Source organism: Canis lupus, chromosome 25 (assembly GCF_048164855.1).
Source record: "Canis lupus baileyi chromosome 25, mCanLup2.hap1, whole genome shotgun sequence".
NCBI classification, from domain to species: domain Eukaryota; kingdom Metazoa; phylum Chordata; class Mammalia; order Carnivora; family Canidae; genus Canis; species Canis lupus.
In genome coordinates this window covers 7,586,241-7,605,016 of record NC_132862.1, presented here as the reverse complement: position 1 = coordinate 7,605,016, position 18,776 = coordinate 7,586,241, and the positions used below count along the sequence as shown (strand labels likewise).

General features: G+C 43.9%; 1 protein-coding gene across 1 annotated transcript; it reads right to left on the bottom strand.

Annotated features, from left to right (window-relative positions):
* Positions 1-15,389: 15,389 nt before the first annotated feature.
* Positions 15,390-18,666, bottom strand: AMIGO2 (adhesion molecule with Ig like domain 2). Its single transcript, XM_072798212.1, has 2 exons — positions 18,424-18,666; positions 15,390-17,926 (listed from the first exon to the last, which is right to left on the bottom strand). Exon 2 carries the CDS (start codon positions 17,862-17,864, stop codon positions 16,299-16,301), a length of 1,566 nt encoding a protein of 521 aa, XP_072654313.1. The 5' UTR covers positions 17,865-17,926; positions 18,424-18,666; the 3' UTR covers positions 15,390-16,298.
* Between the last annotated feature and the right edge of the window lie 110 nt (positions 18,667-18,776).

The window sequence follows — 18,776 nt, the reverse complement described above, 5'->3', positions numbered from 1 at the left end:
TACTTGCAACTCACTGGATGCATCACATTCTCTCTTGTCTCTCAGCCTTTACCCATGCTACTCCCTCCAAACGGATAGGATCTCCTGCCTCCCTTTCCACTTCATGTACAAACTCATTCTTCAAGGCTTGTCTTTGGGTATTCTAAACTTAGAAAAGCTTTTCTGGACACTTAGTTCCACCACCCTTCTTCGTTCTTCTATAATGCTTTGTGTATATCTTCATTATTACCTTTATGTGAGCCTGAAATGATTTGTCTACTTTCAATCAATGAAGTCCAAAAAATTGTACATCTTTAATCTCTCTACAAACCTCTCCTACTCTTGCTCCTGGGCCACTGCAAAGGACTCCATTTGGTTTCCCTCCTTCCATCCCTGCCTTCTCTATACCCTGCCAATCTCAACATCACTACCAAAAGGTTGTTTTTTTTTGTTTTTTGGGGGGGTTTCTTTTTAGATGCAAATTGAATATCCTTTCCCTACTCCAAAGGGGTATTTTAAGGAAGGCTGAAATCAGAACTGATTCAGAAAATAGTACTTTCTTTTTTTTTTTTTAAGATTTTATTTATTTATTCATGAGAGACACACAGAGAGGGCAGAGACACAGGCAGAGGGAGAAGCAGGCTCCCTGTGGGGAGCCCGATGTGGGACTCGATTCTGGGACCCCGGGATCCCGACCTGAGCCCAAGGCAGATGCTCAACCACTGAGCCACCCAGGCGTCCCAGAAAGTAGTACTTTCATCTATGAATAAATCAATGAGGTCAAAGATGGCTTTATAGAAGTGGGATTTTTGCCAGGTCTTTTAGGACCACTAGACTATTAATCAGTGGAACATGCTAGGGAGTAGATTCTAGGTGCCTCTTTAAGGACCATAAGCAGGCCACATTAGAATGCATTGTTCAGATAGAAGAATTCTGGGGGGTGAGCACTTGAAAAATTGCCTGGAGCCAATCTAAGGAGAATTTTAAATGCAGTACTAAAGAGTTGCACCATTAAATGTGTTTTATGCAAGACAAAAATTGAGTTCTGCTTCTAATTTCCCTACTTCAGACTAACACAGTTTAGTGAAGTTAAATGTGAAGTGGAAGGAATAATTTTAATTATTGTTATTAGGTGACAGGTCATACGCAAGATCCCAGATGGCTGAAATGTCATAGCAATGCCTGAAGAGAAGCCAGGAGAGATGCTGAGAGGGAAAGAGCTGAAAGGGCAGACAGAAATCACTTAAAGGCTGCAATTTGAATATCCTGATATGAAAATCACTGAGATATAGATTGATGTGGAAAAAATATTTTAGAAGGGAAACCATTAGCACTATAATATTTTACTAAAGCCTGTCCCTGTTTAAATGTTTAATTTTAGAATGTATATCCATCTAAGATATCTAAGATCATCTTATTCTTTAAAAAATGACTTAACCATTAAGGATATGAAAGAAATTAGGGAAAAGAGTACCATTATTTAAAAAGAAAAAACAAAGGTCTACAAAAATTTGTCTCCAGAGAAAGTGATAGACTGTTTAAGATGATGATCTGTTATGTAAAAATGTATTTATCAAATTCAAATACTTAAGGGAAAGACTCCTATTCTGTGTGCCACAAAATAAATAGTTCTCTATAGGTTCTCCTTAATGAAGTGAATTATCTTTGACTCGATAAAAATTAAGCCAGTGATCTTTAATTTTTTAAACTACGTTAAGACTGAGACAGGTTGAATTAATGTAGTTTCTGTTATAGTTTTTCAAGGCTTTTTTAAACAATCGACTGAAAATGGGAACACCTGGATTAAATTCCCAGACCTACAATGATTGAAGAACTCCATGCTGCTACATTCTGTCAATCAGTCAACAAATGTCTTGCAAAACAACAACAACAACAACAACAACAACAACAACAATAATAATAATAATAGTTGAGTAGCAATACACTGATGATCTGCAAAGTTTGCAAACCTAGATTAAGGTCATATCATTATTTCTCAGGAAAATATTAAATATTAACTATCATGATTCTGAATGTGAGTTCTGGCGATATGGGATATTTTACGGCACCTAAAGGAACACAGGTAAAATGGAGGTCCAGTGAATTGAGTGTGATTATCTCTGTTCTCTCCTCCATTAGAATGACATTTACTGAAATGGCAGCAATCTTAGGTGTAACGCAGAAAGGTAATCTCTACTAGTTACATACCATTTAAGAAAGACTGCTGATAGCAATGATTTAAATTTAATGCCAGAAATTGTGCTGAATGATAAAGCATAATGTGTTTTCAGAATATAAATAGCCATATATTAACAGACTCCCAACTGTGGGAGTCTAAAGAATGTAATAGTCTAGGAGGGTAGTACAAAATCTTTCCTAGAACTAAAATTATTGTGAAATGAGTAGTGATTTAATAAAAAAGAAAGAGAAAAAACAGAGAGGTGGGGGGAGAGAGAGGAAGAAAGGAAGAAAGGCCAAAATGACAAAGGAAAAGACAAAATTAAAAAGAATTGACTTCAAGTCAATTGGTGCCCAAGTCAGTGGGTTTTCTTTTCCCATGAGACAAAACCAAACGCAAGACTAGAAACATGAATAATACGTATGAACACAAATTCTACACTTGCTGTCAAAATGATAATGCCATTCCTATTTTCAGAAATGTTTTTGCTGGACACATTCAGTTAATTTTATCCAGCTGTCAGTAAATACTTTCTGAAAGTTGCCAGAAAATGAATTGAATGTGAACATTTAAAATGATGAACAAATAATCATAATACATTTATGAGCATAAGGAAGAGCATGTGGGCCAAATGGCTTTGATGTCTAGTTTTTGGCATAGCTATCAAGATGCTGCTGGACCATGTGTAAGCTATCCTCTCAGAATTATTTTTCCAACAGAAACGTTATGTTTATGATGAATATCTTCAATCTTAAATGGTCTTCCTAGTGGCCAGTACTAGCATCTCTTCCTGAGATCGCTGGCTGGCACTAGAGAGCCAGTCTGCTGCTTATGATAAATGGATTCAGACCAGCTCAGGTAGGGATCTGGCCCTTGATCACAAACTCAAAAATTTCCCAATACAATGACAAGCATATTGATTGATTGATTGACTGAGAGAGCATGCACCCAAGCCTGAGTGGGGTTTCCTGGGCCCGGGGGAGGGGGGGGGGCAGAGGGAGAGGAAGATACAGAATCTCAAGCAGGCTCCACACTCAGGATAGAGGTGGGTGTGGGGCTCCATCTCAGAACCCTGAGATCATGACCTGAGCCAAAATCAAGAGTCAGATGCTTAACTAGTTGAGCCACCCAGGCACCCCACACCTTTTGCATTTTTCTATTACAAAGGAGGGGAAATAATGTGACTAAGTCTTCAGGTACCTGGAAGCACGTGACCTTTGCGCTGACTACCGGCAGAGGACTGTGGGCCAAGCACAGGCTTTGGAGTCAAGGGACATGGGATCACATCCCATCTCAGCTACCTACTAGCTGTGGTATGTAACCTCAGGCAAGTTTTCCCATTTAAAAATGGATCTATTGATGCCTACCTCAAAGGGATGACATACCTCTTTGCAATTATGTAAGCCAGAACCGAGAACACAGATCACACCTGAGGCGCCCCAGCAGTAACTTTCTGCCACTCTAATATGCTGCTGCTCAGATTTTGATGATTGGTTGTTTAAAAAAATGAAGCTAGAAATTATAGCTTTGCTTCCAGCAAGGTTTATGGTAATACCAAATTTAGAATATTAAAACTAATCAAAAAGAGTGGGCTCTCCAAAAAAGCCAATTAAAGCACAGGCAGGGCTTTGACAGCAGATAAACTTGGGTTCTGATCTTCCTACTACTTAATAACCACATGGCCTTAGGTGAGTAATTTCTTGCCGTTTCCTCCTACGTAAACTGGAGTAGCCATACTTCAACATGGTGTCCACATTAAATGCAATGTGTATCAATGCTGGCTCTGTCATTGACCAGCTGAATGACCTTGGGCAAATTTCTAAATGTCTGTGCTTCAGTTTGCTCACAGGTCAGGTGGCTTTCACAATAATGCCTAATTCAGAGGCTGTTACAGGCATTATATGGTTTAGCTCATGGAAAGCACTTAAAGCAGTGGCTGACACATGGCAAGTGCTCAATAAATGTTAGCTATTCATTTTTCATTGTCACTTCTTATTTGTTGATGTTATTGTAAAAGCCAGAAGGGTCATCTATGTTGATGAGATGACAATGGTATAGACCACTGTCTATACACACGAGTGTGTTTACAATATAGAACATAATATGGCAAGAGGAGTGACCTACCGAAAGCAGTACATGGACCCCTGTTCTCTTGGGTTTAGTAATACACGGACTCGCAATGGAACAGAAAGAAGGCCCAGGTGGAGAAGAATAATAGCTGTTCTAGAAAACACTGGTGGAGGAGAGAGGGCCACTCAGCAGTGGTAATCCCCCTATGAGCTACTGAAACTGGACTCGCTGCCATCTTTGATAATCATTATCATCTTGCATTTCATAGTTCACAAAGCACTCCACATCCGCTATCACATACTTGACTCTCATTTAGAATAGGTGGATATTTTGAGTGGCCAACACTCATGTTACGCGCCCCACCTTCTTCAGGTTTCTTTTTTTGCCTGGCTTTCTCTGTGGTAATGTAGCTTTTTCCTAACACCAGAAACTAATTCAGAAAATACATTACCACGGAAGTTGCTGGGAGTCCCTACGTATTGACAAGGAGGACAGTTCATTGGGCTGTCAGACCACATGACCTCCATAGAAGTCATCTTTGACTACTTTCAACATCACCGAGCAAACACAGCATCTCTGCTGTTCAGTCACTAAAGGAGTCAGAATTCCTCTTGGCAGAAATGGATTCCAAAAAATCCTGCTCTAAAGGTAGGAGACAGCTTATTAAATTTGTGTCAGGCCCACTGCCTGGTGCCTTCAAGCCCAATCTGATTCCTTTCAGGCCCTTGCCCTATGTTAATCAGCGTTACTCCGATGAGCAGATCCTGAGAGGATCTGTGTACTCAGCATGATATCTTCTCATAAATACCAAATGGGGTGCCTTAAAAAAGTGGGAAATATGTGCAAAATGGGTATTAAGCTGTATTTAGACAGTTTACTCATCACTGCATATGGCAAAACCCCCCTCGTGCTCTTTTAGGGGGTGAAGAAGAGCATCACAAACTGGGACAGAGTAGAAAATGTACCACATGGAAACAATCATGTTGTCAACGGTAGTGACTATGGTGACCATCCTTGAGTTCATCACAGGGGCAGCCCTGCTGCTCCTTTCCTAGGCCTGGTTTGTTCACTAGCTGAATATGTATTTGCAAATATTTATTTGTTCTGTTTTTGGCGTGGGGAACACACCACCCAACAAAACTCATAAAAATTCCTGCCCTCGTGGAACTCACATAGTAAGTAAAATATAGGCCGTCAGATGCTGAGGAAGGCCATGGAGAAAAATAAAACAGGAATGGGACGAGGGAGGCTGGATTGGGGTGGGGTGGGTGGGGTGGGGGAATTTAGCAGTAAATAACACCGCCCCTCTGTGAGAGACCTCATTACAGAGACATTTGAGGGTGTCTGGGGGGCTCAGTGGTTGAGCAGCTGCCTTTGGCTCAGGTCATGATCCTGGGGTCCTGGGATGGAGTTCCACATTGGGCTCCCTCTGCCTATGTCTCTGCCTCTCTGTGTCTCTTGTGAATAAATAAAAATAAAATCTTAAAAAGGGGGGGGGGGACATTTGGGCAAAGACCTGAAAGAGGCAAAGGCAAAGCCAGTCAGGCAGGAATTGGGAAGAGAATTCCAGGCAGAGGGGCAGTAGGACGCAGGAGTGTGACTGATGCATACAGAGGCCAATGGGGCCAGAGCAGAGCATGGGAAGTGGGGAATGAGGCCAGAGAACTGAGGGGGTGGTAAGGGCCTACAGACCCCACGGAAGGACTCAGCCATGGTTACACTTTAGAATTACCTGTGGACTGTGAAAATCAAGTGAATCAAAGTCTCTGGAGAGGGAGCCAGGCCTGGGAAAGTTTTTGGTATCTCACGTGTGCCTCTAGGGAATAATCGGGGGTTGAGAGACAGTGAATCCTAAGGTTCTGAGCAGAAAGGCCATGAACTAGCCTTCTTTTCGGAAGGGTCATGGTGGCTACAGTTCTAAGAACAGACCCTAGGAGGGCAAAGGTGGAACAAGGGGAGCAGCCAGCCCGACTGCAAAAATCCAGAGAATACTGGTGGCTTAGATGGGGATGGGATGGAGGTGAGGAGAAGAGGTCAGACTCCAGATGTATTTTGAAGGTAGAGCCAAGAGAATTTTCCCACAGATCAGATACAGGGTGAGAGCAGAAGAAGAGTCAGAGAGGACACCAATGTTTTGGGCCTGAGCAATTGGAAGGATGGGGTTACCATTTGATGGAAATGAGAAAGACCATGAGAGGGATCATGTTTATGCAACAACCCCACAGGCATTTCTAGATCAAATATAAACACGTTGCATGGGAATGCCCATAGATAGTAAAGCGCTCAGTGCCTGGCTCTTACCCATGGTCAACAACGCCTTCAAGAGAGGGAGCGTGGGGTGGGGCTAGAGGGCCAGTGGATAGAGCTGCATGGCTTTAAGGTGGTTCAGAGCAAATAATAAGCACATGTTCCAAGCATTTTCCAGAAATAAGTAGAGGAGATGAAGACATAGTCAGGAGACACCTCCTCTAAATGCCTCTGCCTCCATCTCCTCTAAATCTTTAGACGCTGTGGGAAGAGGCTTCGCTGCCTGGCAGGAATCCTGGCAACGGCCAGGATTCGAGAGATGTATGGGATGTGTGCCACTGGTAGATGACTCTCCTCTGTCTCCCCGAGTGTGCTGCACTTAAAACTGAAGCAGACCTCGAGAATACCTGAGTGACAGATAGCAGGGGAGTTAGCCAGCCGTCTCATCATTAGACAGAGAAAAGTCCCGAAAGAGCAATGTCTGAGTCTACTTCTTCGGGAAAATCTCAGATCCCATACAAGGCTGCTTAGGATTTCGTTTTCAAATCCCCTGCCAGATTCCTAAGATGCTTAATGTTGACCAACTAAATAAGACTCCCCAAAATGTAATAACATATTTGTCAGTCAAATCACTATATCCTATATAGCTCATGAAGGTCGCTGTTCTGGTCCTTATTTCAAATTAGATATAATAATTAGTGATGTGATTTTCAATGGAATCCTTCTGTGAATAAGATTTATTAATATAAATAGCTCCTGACAAACTTGGCCCGGAACCAAGAACTACATTTCCTCTGGGTTTTAGGAAAAAGTCAAAGTTATTATAAATGGTCGCTTAGGGGAGATATTTGTTATTTCTCCACCGATTTGAAGTAGGTCATATCAAGAGCTGAAGGTTGCCCTCGGGTTGTAATTAAGTATGAATATTTTTTTAAAACTGAGAACCAATAAAAAAGCAAGCAACTTCTTTTAAGCTTTCACATCACAGGTCTTTCATTGTGTTTCCACCTCAGGCAAGATGCTTTTCTTTGCAAAAGGAATATAGTTGAAAAAAGAAATTAAACAAAACAAAGCAAAACAAACAAACAAAAAAAAAAAACAAGACAACGGCACAGTGGCTCTACAAGTCTAGACTTCGAGAAAGATTCGCTCAAGCATGAAGGCGTTCAAGAAGTATTTAACCAGGCAGGGCTGGGCAAAAATGCACATGAATGCTCAACAAGAAGCCTGAATTATTGTAATTTAATTCTGCAGGTCAGTCTGATGTGTTTTTTTTTTTTCTTTCTTTTCCCCTGTCTCTTCCCACCCAAATCATTCACTTTTATAAAACCAGCTTAGTCAAATCAATATCCAGGCTAGCAGTGTAAATTTAATTACAGCAAAGCTTGGATAAACATTAGCTCTAAGACATTCCTTGGTCTATAGAGTGATAACTGAATTAAGTAGGATTATTTCATCATTACCGTGTTAAGCCTACATTGTTACACAAAAGAAGCTAATATTTCTAACTCTTTGGCCTCGCAAAATATGCTATCAGCATTTACAACGGGGCCAATTTAGTGAGTTTTCTCCTTGAAGAGCTAGGAGAAAGGACTAACTTGCAGCTACATTTTCAGCGCAGACTGGAAGGGGAAATGAGGAAGGTTCGTGCTGGACCCCGTCCTGAAGGCCTTGGGATCAAGGCGCTGGGGGCCCCATCATAAGGCAGCTCGGAGGGCACTGGTGTCCTTGTTTCCGACAGCCAATTTAGTCGGATCCCCAGGGACCAGGGTACGCTCACATGTCCTTCCTCCATGTCCACATGTCCAACACACTAGACTTCTCTAAACATACAAATATCTTTGAAGCCTCCGCTCAGGCATTATTTCTCCTGGGAAACTCGCCCTGACCTCCCTGTCTTTGGGTGTTTCTAGATCAGTATGTTTGCCTGACGACAAAACTATACTTCTGCCTCTCTTCGAAACTTGGGAGCAGCTTGGGATTCCGGGGTGGCTCCATGGTTGAGAGTCTGCCTTTGGGTCAGGGCCTGATCCTGGGGTCCCTGGATCGAGTCCCACATCGGGCTCCCTGCAGGGCACCTGCTTCTCCCCCTGCCTGTGTCTCTGCCTCTCTCTCTTTGTGTCTCTCATGAATAAATAAATAAATCTTTAAAACAGCAACAACCTGGAAGCAGCTGATTATAGTTGATCTCCAGGTGGAGCTCAGGGACTGGCACATATTAGCTCTTCTATATTGTGCATTGAATGAATGAATGTAATCGAAAAGCTGAGACATGCAAACACCTACTATGTGCTAGGTGCTGGATAAAGAGACAGGAGACACATCCTCCAGTAGCTGAGGATCTGGTCAGGGACACAGGGAACATAAAGAGAGGCAGAAAGTGAAAGCCAGCATTGGTGAAGGGCCAACGCAGTGAGCTGCCAGGGTTGGGGTGGGAGGGGGTCACTAGAGGACAAGGGTCCAGAGCAGAATCCTGAAAGCAAAGCCATATCATTAAAGGAAAGGCCTCCTGAAGCCAGATAATAAGGACACAGGAGGGCAAAAGGGGCTTGATGAGCCAGGCCCTGCCTCACAGCTGAAAAGTATTGCAGTGTAGCAAGGTAGGCATGTAGTACAGTGTAGATATTAAGAGACTGGGCTCTGGATGGACCCAGACAAAACTGAATTCAAATCCTGACTTCTTTACTGTATGTTCTGAAAGCAAATCACTTAATGTGCCTAAGTCTCAGTTCTCCCATCTGTAGAATGGACGTGAAAATAGTAACTTCCCCATAGGAGCGAGAAAAAATGTGCAAAGCCCTCGGCATGGAGCTTACACATAAAAATGTCACTGTTGGGGATGCCTGGGTGGCTCAGTGGTTGAGCGTCTGCCTGGGCTCAGGTCTTGGGATCAAGTCGTGCAACAGCCTGCTTCTCCCTCTGCTCATGTCTCTACCTCTCTCTGTGTGTCTCTGGTGAATAAATAATCTTTTATTTAAAAAAAATGTTACTGTCGTTGCTCTTATCATTGTCACTGTTACTGTTTTCATTCCTCCTGTAGTAGCTAGGATACATTCACCCTAACTGCCATGGGGGTGAGGTTTGGAGTTGTGAGTGCAGAGAGAGGACCAGTGTGAAATGCCTAGGTCTCTTTCTCCTCTAAATCTGATGAAAAATCATAATAGATTGGCATTAGAATCTTAACTAGAATCCCCGACATTCCTTACAGAGCTCTATGAGCCAGCTAGCTGCACCTCCTCACTATGCAGGCTTTTGGAAGACAAGGGTCCCTGCAGCATAGGGTTCAGGGCATCCATGGGACGGCTGCCTAGTGCTCACACCTGTGCTGCATTAGTCCAGTTGGTCAGAGCAAGCTCTCTGCCAATCATCTTCCTTCTCTCACGTCCTATTTGCCAGAATAGTCGTGAACAGACAAATCAACTTTTTTACTCTTGTGTTCGTTTAATAGTGATTCCTCGGCCAGGCGTACCATCATCTCCTTGAAGGGGAGAGAGTAGTTAATCTTACATCATTTATGGCCTCCACAGTATCTAGCAATGCTCAGTCACCTCTTGGCGGTAACCGGCCATTCGTCACCAAGGATTTGTTCCTTGATCCCATTATATTTGATTCTATGGACACTGCAAAATTCTCTGAGACTATATTTGATGCTCTGCTGACATATTACCTCATAGAGATGTTTCATCAGATAAGCTACTGAGGCAGCCTTGTGAAATAACTGTAAAATTATTTTGAGAAATCTAATTTAAAAATTAGTTGAAAAAGTACTCCTGGCTCTGAATTGTCCCACTCTCCTAGAAATTTTTTTTTTATTTATTTTTAATTAATTTATTTTTTCTGCTAGAAATTTGAAACAAACTCTCAGGGGCACCTGGGTGGCTCGGTGGTTGAGCCTCCGCCTTTGGCTCAGGTCGTGATGCCGGGGTCCTGGGATCAAGTCCTGCACTGGGGTCCCCACAGGGAGCCTGTTTCTCCCCCTCCCTGTGTCTGCTTCTCTCTCTCTGTACCTCCCATGAATAAATAAATAAAATCTTAGAAAGAAAGAAAGAAAGAAAGAAAGAAAGAAAGAAAGAAAGAAAACAAACTCTCAGATATTCTCTCCAACAGAACTATTTACTCTGTAAATTTGGATCATTTTTAATAAAATTTTTTTAGTTGAATCATTTATTCATTTAAATAAATTGAATGTCACTGATAATGATAACCAGATATTTTTCTTTTCTTTTTTTTTTTTTTTTTTTGCATATTAAGAAATTTCAGGTGTGACGGGCAGCCAGACCAAAAAGCGGCAGCAGACTGGAGGAGGCCTTGTCTGGTAAACCTAGAGATTTCCAGTTTGTGTGAAATGTGACACATCGTGTTTTACGGGGACCAAAAAAGAAATTCCTGCCTTTCTTATGTCTGAATGACTTAACGATCCCGCCTGACGTTCTAGTCCTCTTCTCCCAGGTTTGTTGTGCACACTAATCCATTCACTTTTACATTTATGGAAATTTTTTTTTTTTTTTTGGAAAATTTACTTATGATCCAGGCTTTCCAAAGTCATTCTATCGGTAGAACACCTGTAAGACCATTGTGCAGAGGTGTCCTTCAAATGACTCTCATGGCAAAAACAGCTGATTAGCCGAGTTAGCTGGGGAAATTATTTACCCCTTTTGAGCCTCCTTTTCCTATCTGTAACAGGATGGAATATCTCCCATCTTTGAGAGCTTCTATGAGAAAGAGTGACAGTATCACCACCTCTCACAGTGTGCCTGGCACTTAGCAGGTACTTAAAAAATTAAACCCGGTATATTTACCATTTATATGCGTACCACATTTTATAATTTACAAAGCGCTGTGTGTCCATGCTCTGCCCTCATCCTCACTATAGAAGGGCTCTCTCTTCCCTGGAATCTATCCATAAGCAACAATGGTCCTTTACAGTCTCCTTGAAATTATTCAGGATGTTTTTACATGAGTTTTTAGTTCTTCTCCTTAATATATTACCATGCAATAATGCTTGCAAGGGCAAACTAATCATCATCTTTCCACACTAACGATCTTATTATAAAATATAAAAATAGGGCTTTGGGGGTTGGCTTTTGGGCAGGGAGACTTGAGAGAACCATGAAAGGAATCTTAACGTTCTCTTTAAAAACTATTGTTCTATTATACTGAAAAAAAACAAAGGAGTTGGGTTTTCTGTAGATGAACTCTATACTCAAACATGCCCTCACTTTAGTGTGATATAATCAAATCTGAAAGCTCCAAAGCCTTTTGTTACAGATCAGATCTGTTGTAGCTCTGCTTTCAAACCAAAAATAGTTTTAAAGATGAGAGGATCTGAGATTTAGTCATCTCAAAGTAATTATTCCATATTTATAATTTGGAAAAATATAAATCATGAATTACAGCCAATAATTCACTCTAGAGCTCATTTAGTATCAGGGAATCAACTCCTTTATTTCTCCAATACATTAGAATTTTTTTAAAGAGAGTTAAAATTCTTCTTTTTATGAATAAACCCATTAGCAAGGAATAATAATGTATTTTGACGTAGCCCTAACCACCACATTTGCTGGGACCAAGCTTAGGATATATTTTGTGAAAATAGGAAAAATCAGAATTATGAGAAAAAAATGTTTAAAATATGATGGGCGGGCCTTACCCCCAAACCTCCTCAGTCAGGATCTCTGGTTGGGGAGTGTGCAGAGGGTAGCTGCTAGAAACCTTTGTTTATCAACCTTTCCCCTGCAATTCGATCGAGAAGCCTCGTGTCAGACCTATCACTAGATCACTTGGTAAACACTCGATGATACCCCAAAGGGGACAAAAATCAAGCAGCAGTTATGGCAAAGGAAAAGCCAATGGTGTTAGAGGATGTTTGGGCTGTATCCTGTTTTAACAGTGCTTAGCAGGATAATCCCAAATAGGATGTATTTTTAAAATTTGGACTGACAAGGGATCTTCCTTTCTCTTGTTTCCACTCCCATAAGTTTCACCTACATCCTTTGTGACAAACATTGAGAAAAGCGTTTATTTGGAAAAATTTAAGAAAAAAAACACATTTTTTTTTTCTGGGCACATAATTCATGCAATTAAAACCAAAAATAAGTATATTTACACCTTTTTAGGCCAAACAGTGAGGATGAATGCAGAGCTGATTCTAAATAAGAAACTGACTTAGGGGGCAGCCTGGGTGGCTCAGCAGTTTAGCGCCTACCTTTGGCCCAAGGCGTGAACCTGGAGTCCCGGGATGGAGTCCCTCGTCGCGGTCCCTCCTGGAAGCCTGCTTCTCCCTCTGCCTGTGTCTCTGCCTGTCTCTCTCTCTCTGTGTCTGTCATGAATAAATAAGTAAATAAAAATCTTTAAAAAAAAACTGACTTAGGTCATTCTTTCATATTATAAATCTTTTTTAAAAACATTTTATTTATTTATTTGAGAGAGAGAGCATGCAGACAGCAGGAGAGCAGGAGGTGGAGGGAGGGGCAAAAGGAGAGGGAGAAGCAGACTCCCTGCTGAGCAGGGACTGCCCCACCACCACAACCTCCTGGGGCTCAATCCCAGGACCCTGGGGTCATGACCTGAGTGGAAAGCAGATGCTTAACTGACCAACCCAGCCAGTCAGGAGCCCCTCAGATTATAAATCTTAAGAAAAACTCTAGTTAAGAAATTTAACTCATGATTACCTATAGACTCCATTGCCAGAAAACTAGCATAGTCTAATGTAGTGAAAAAATACTCTAAGCCCAGGAAAATTTCACGTCTTTGATCTTTGCTTGATTTCTCCCATGTGCATCCACTCTGTCATAACTCTGTAATAAAAAATACCTAAGTATCTTAAAGAATAGCCTAGTTACATAATCCAGATTATTACTTGGAAGGAAAATTATATAAAATTTTCGAGTGGGACAAATTTAAGACACAAATTGGTTCTGTTCCTATATTTAAAATACATGTGATCAGACTGCTACCAAAAAAAAAAAAAAAAAAAGATAAAAGATATACCTAAGAACTTAGAATTCGACATCGTAACATGCAGCTCCATGCTTTTTCACCACCATGTCATCCTACTTTTGTTCAAAATACAGCTTTGTTTCTCGGTATTCAGGATTTTGTTTTCTTTTTCTCTCTTTTTAAAAGATTTTATTTATTTATTTATTCATGAGAGACACAGAGAGAGAGGCAGAGACACAGGCAGAGGGAGAAGCAGGCTCCCTGCAGGGAGCCCGATGCGGGACTCGATCCCAGGACCCTGGGATCACAGTCGGAGCCAGAGATGAATGCTCAATCCCTGAGCCATCAAGGCGACCCTGTTTTCATTGTGATTTTGTGTATGTTGGTTTGGATCTCAGCTCAGTCTGTCACTTACCTGAAGCGTGGTACTAGGACCAGCCACGATCGGGCTCCAGACTCCCTGCTGCAGGCACTGCCCGTGTTATTCTGCTAAATGCACCACACGTTTCCTAGGATCAAGGGTTTTAAGGGCTGAAGGACCCTGGGGACCCTGTCCAGAAAAGGTGCAATTCAGAGCTCCTCTCTGTAACTTCCCTGCCAGTGTATGGCCCTGCTCCTTGGGACACTCAAAGTCAGGGTAACACGGCCCCTGGAGCAGCCCTGCCCATTGCTGGAGAGCGTCAGTGGTTCAAGAGTTTTTCCTTGTGTCCAGACGAGCTGTGTGAAGCTGAACAAATCACAGAATCTTTGAGTGAGTTTCTCCAAATAGAAGAGTGAGAAGAGTGAGGACCTCAAAGGTCATACAAATCACAGCATTCTTCCTAATTAATTGAGTGGCAGGAACGGGAATAAAATGTTTGCCTGTAACAGCTTTGGGTCTCAAGGATCTTATCTAACTGGTGACATTTAGGTTTTCAAGGAGAAGCGGCAATTTTTTCAAACCATGCAACAGAATTTTCAGGGCTACTGAGTAGTGGCTCTGCATCCTATTCCAGGGGGTACAAATCCTGGCCACTCACTCCTCAACCCCCTCCTGACCAGTGTCCCCACCACCAGGAGCCTGGCTTGGCACTTACAGAGCTGTCCCCAAATGTCTGTTTCCCCAAAGCCACCATTGTTGGTCGGTCTTGCCTCTTCATCTCCTTCTCTGTGTTTTTGTCACTGTCCCCCATTTCCATCTTTCGCAAGTTCTCTTCTCTCAGCCCCAAGGGCCATGCAGCCCTGATTCTCCTTTGCCACTTCCTGACCACTCTTTGGTCTCATTCTTTGGCTCTTTCTCCGTGCCCACCATTAAAAATAACCATTCTTTTTTGACTCCCTGGTCTTTGCCAGGAAGAATCCTGTACCTGAGTTCTTCTTCCGTCCTGGTCACTAATTCACTGTGTGGTCTTAGATAACCCACGGTCTTTTCTGGGCTTCATTTGTCCCTGAGAAAGAGAAGGAGCTGGACTTGATGGTCGAAATGCTAGTCTATCCTAATCCCACTCTCCCGTATCCCCTCGGGATGTGGGGGAGTTTCCAGGAGCCCATACAAGTCCAGGTGGAGTCAAGGCCACCCAGAAATCATCACTTCCAGTATGGGAAGGAACCTAAAACATCACCTGCTGAAATCTTCTTTTTATGGCTGAGGAGATCTAGGCCCAGAAAGAGTACTCGATCACCTGGCAGCAGAGAAGGGAACAAGGAGGAGGTCGCCTGTGCCCTCCGTGCGCTGCAGAATCAGGGCGTTAAGTGCCTTCCACACCTGGCTCAAGTGCATAATGATATCTGAGTGAATATAGAAGGTATAGAAGGTATAAATTCGGGAGAACGCTTCAGAGCCTTTCCCCCCTTTGACAAAATGAAACTCTATATTGTAACTCCAAAAAATCTGGGGAGAGATTTGTTGGAGAAGGTACTTCAGACAAAGTAGAACAATCTGACCACATAAAACATCTTAGATTTATGTTTTCAAATAGCCAAATAAAACAGAACATCAAGTCACAGAATACATATATTTCCATTAATTCAAATGTCCAAAGCACAATACAGTAGGATCTATTCAATAGTTCATATCACTTGATTTACATATACACGAGCATATGAACAAATATTAGCTAGAACGAAGGTTTAAGAAGTTACTCAGACATTTTGGTATTGACATCTACGTATTTATGGCAACAAATAATGGTGACTTTCAGTAAGATCTTTTGTACCAGGATAAGAAATGTACAGAACGAAGACAAACAAATGTACCTTTATTGCACTATTTATCTAACACCATATGGGAAGTGGCATTACCCGGCAAATTTTCTCAGTGTAGTCTGTTTACTGTGGTCTCAAGTGATGAAATTAGCCAAATTATTCCCAAATCTAACCTTACTTTGTGCTTTAGAAGTGCTGCTTGGTTCTTCCTTCTACGTCTTTTATTTTTTTATTTTATTTTTTTATCTTTTTATTTTTTTCCTTTTACGTCTTTTAAAAACGAAATAGGACCCTAACGCTTTTCTTGAAGAGAACTTTGGACCTAAGAAGTTAGTAAGGTCTCTTTTTAAGGAAGACCAATACATAAAGCTCATGTTTTCTTTCAAGAATCCTGAATACCAAGGACAATGTCCCCTCCAGGCCAGCTTCGAAATGATCAGTGGTGCTAAAGACTAAGATACTGTGGCCTAGAACTGAAACTCTGGAAGACAAGCCCATCGTCCTCCGTCCGGCGTTCGCCTGGTGAGGAACCAAAGTGCCCCTTACCACATTGCCTATTAACCAGCCAAAGAGGCCACTTGGTTGCATTTCCAGAAACAAAGCCACGCCATGTGTGTCCTGCTGTTGGTTTTGCAGGCGGCACAGAAAGTGAAGCATGGAGTGATGAAACTACTAGGCCACGCAGGTGACAGGCACAGGCTTAAGTGGTGGCCACGAAGGGTGTGTCCGAGAAGACGGAATTGACCGAATCGGAGTCGGATTTCACCCGGGTGGACTTGAGGATGCCCTCAGCTATGACCGGCTCACTGGGAAAGAGCCTGACTTTCCCATTCTGCCCCGCTGCGGTATCCTTCAGGGGTTCCAAAAACACCACCCTTTTACCGGCCCCTGCCTTCCGGTCGTCAGCGGGGGCATCGCTGGCCGGGCCGGGGTTGAGAATAGATGAATGGGCGTCGCTTTGGTGGAGAATGTTTTTCTGTCTCTTGGTTTTACACTTGCAGGGACACGGCGTCAGATAGAGGTACAAAAGGACCAAGACGATGCTGGCCACGCAGGCCGCAAGGGTGGTAAAGGCTGTGTTAAAGGCCTCGTGGGCGTGGGACCTGTTCACGGTGAAATTGCTCACGTTGATTGTGACATCCACGGTCTCGTTTAGCAGGCGCTGCCTGTTCATCGCGATGCAGGAATACACTCCGGCGTCCTCAAAACGAGGGTTTTCTATAACCAGGCTTCCGTTGCGAAACACGTGGAAGTTCTCCAGCTCTTTCTCGGGTTCCAGCAGTCGGTTGTCTGGACCCACCCAGACGAAATCGGTATTTCCATCACCAGTCTTGCTGTCACAGGGGACAATCAGCCTTTCCCCGACTTGAGCCTCATGAATAAAGCCGAGGGCCCGGAAGGAGCCATTGATGACACTGTCCGAGCAATTCAGAAAGCCATCCTGGAGCAGAGGCACCTGATGGGAGTGCCTGGGGTCGGACCACAGGCGACAGGTATAATCGTTCTTAAAATCCATCACCGGGCTAAAGTGCCTTCGGTACCAAAAGATCAGCAATGAAGAAAGGGAACAGTCACAGACAAACGGGTTTCCATGAAGGTAGATGCCCCTCATCTGTTTCCCCGGCACTAGATTAATGTGGTGCATGGGCAGGGAGAGGATCCGGTTATAGGAAACATCTAGAAACATCAGTTCTGCCAGCTTGAACCTCCCAACATACAAATCCATGGGAAACTGCGTAAGAAAGTTTCCACTTAAGTAGAGTTTTTGCAACTGGGAGAGTCCTCCAAACGCTGAGGGATCCAGATAGGAAATGTGGTTGTTGTACAGCAGGAGCACTTCCAGGACCTTCAGCTCTTGGAACACGGCGCTTTTCACCGTCTTCAGCTTATTGGAGGATAAGTCAAGACACTTCAAATTTGGAGTCGTGGAAAAACTGCCCGCGGAAATGCTGGTGATGTTGTTATGACGAATAATGAGGGTGTTCAGCTTGGCCAACGACACCGGGATCCACTCCGAATCCAGAAGCCCGATCCGGTTGTAGCTCAGATCCAGTCTCTTGATCAGTCTGAAAAGGTTCCCGGGTACCTTGGACAGGTTTCTGTTGGTGCAGCTCACGATGTCCGTGGCACAGATGCAAGCGGTGGGGCACACCCCGGAGGCGCCGCGGCTCACGGTCGCCGTGATCACCAACAAACACAGCAGCTCCCTGCAGCCCGGGGTGACAACTCCAGGCGGGGTGGGCCGCGTGTGTAGACGCAAAGACATTATGGTCGCCTCCGAGGCTCTTCCCGGCGCCTCTCCACCAGCTCAGCCTCCCACCAGGGAACCTGGTAAACAACGGATATTTGAAAAGGAGGAGGGGGGAGGGGGGAGGGAGGGGGTGCAAAAAGCAAAGTTAGCACCAGTTCACCTTTCCGCGCCGCACCTTGCTTGCTCTCCGGTAACTTTTGAAATGCAGGTTCTGTTGCACGCTGGGGAACCCAGGATGGTTGATGCATTTATTTATTTATTTATTTTTAGGGGTGGGGGGAGGGTTTGTTTGTTTTGTTTTTACTGTTCAATGCGATTTCTTTTTTTTTTTTTTTTTTCCGGGGGATACTCCCGCTTACAGACATCTACGCCCACAACCTACCATTATAACCGACTCACCGTAAGCAATTCAGTGATTTTTATTATTTTTTTTTTACCGGGCAGGCTGCGTCGTTTCTTTTTCTTTCTTTTTTTTTTTTTTTAAACTCCCTCCAACAGACACAAAAATATGCAAACGCATCCTACAGACAATTCAACGGGAACGCACAGGAGGCCACCCATGCAGAGAACTCACGGGGCTGAGAAGCCTCGGGGAGAGGCCGAGACGGGGGTGTCCTCCGAGGGTCCGGCGTCTGTCCGCGTCTGCCCGTCACTCCCGCATCTCCCGAGCTCCTTTCCCTCCGGCTCCCGGCGGGCGGCAGCCTCTCGCTGGCTCTCAACTTTGGGGAGTTGGCGGCGGCGGCGGCGGCGGCGCCCCCGGGGCGCAGGGACCTCTCGGGCGGCTCCGTGGGTCCTCGCCGGCTCGGCGACAGGTGCCGCCGCGGCGCCCCGGCCCTCGCGTGTCCGCGTGGGGTGCCGCACTCCCGGAGCCCGGGCCGAGGGGCGGGGGCGCGGCGGGGCGGGGCGGGGCGGGGGCGCGGCGGCGGG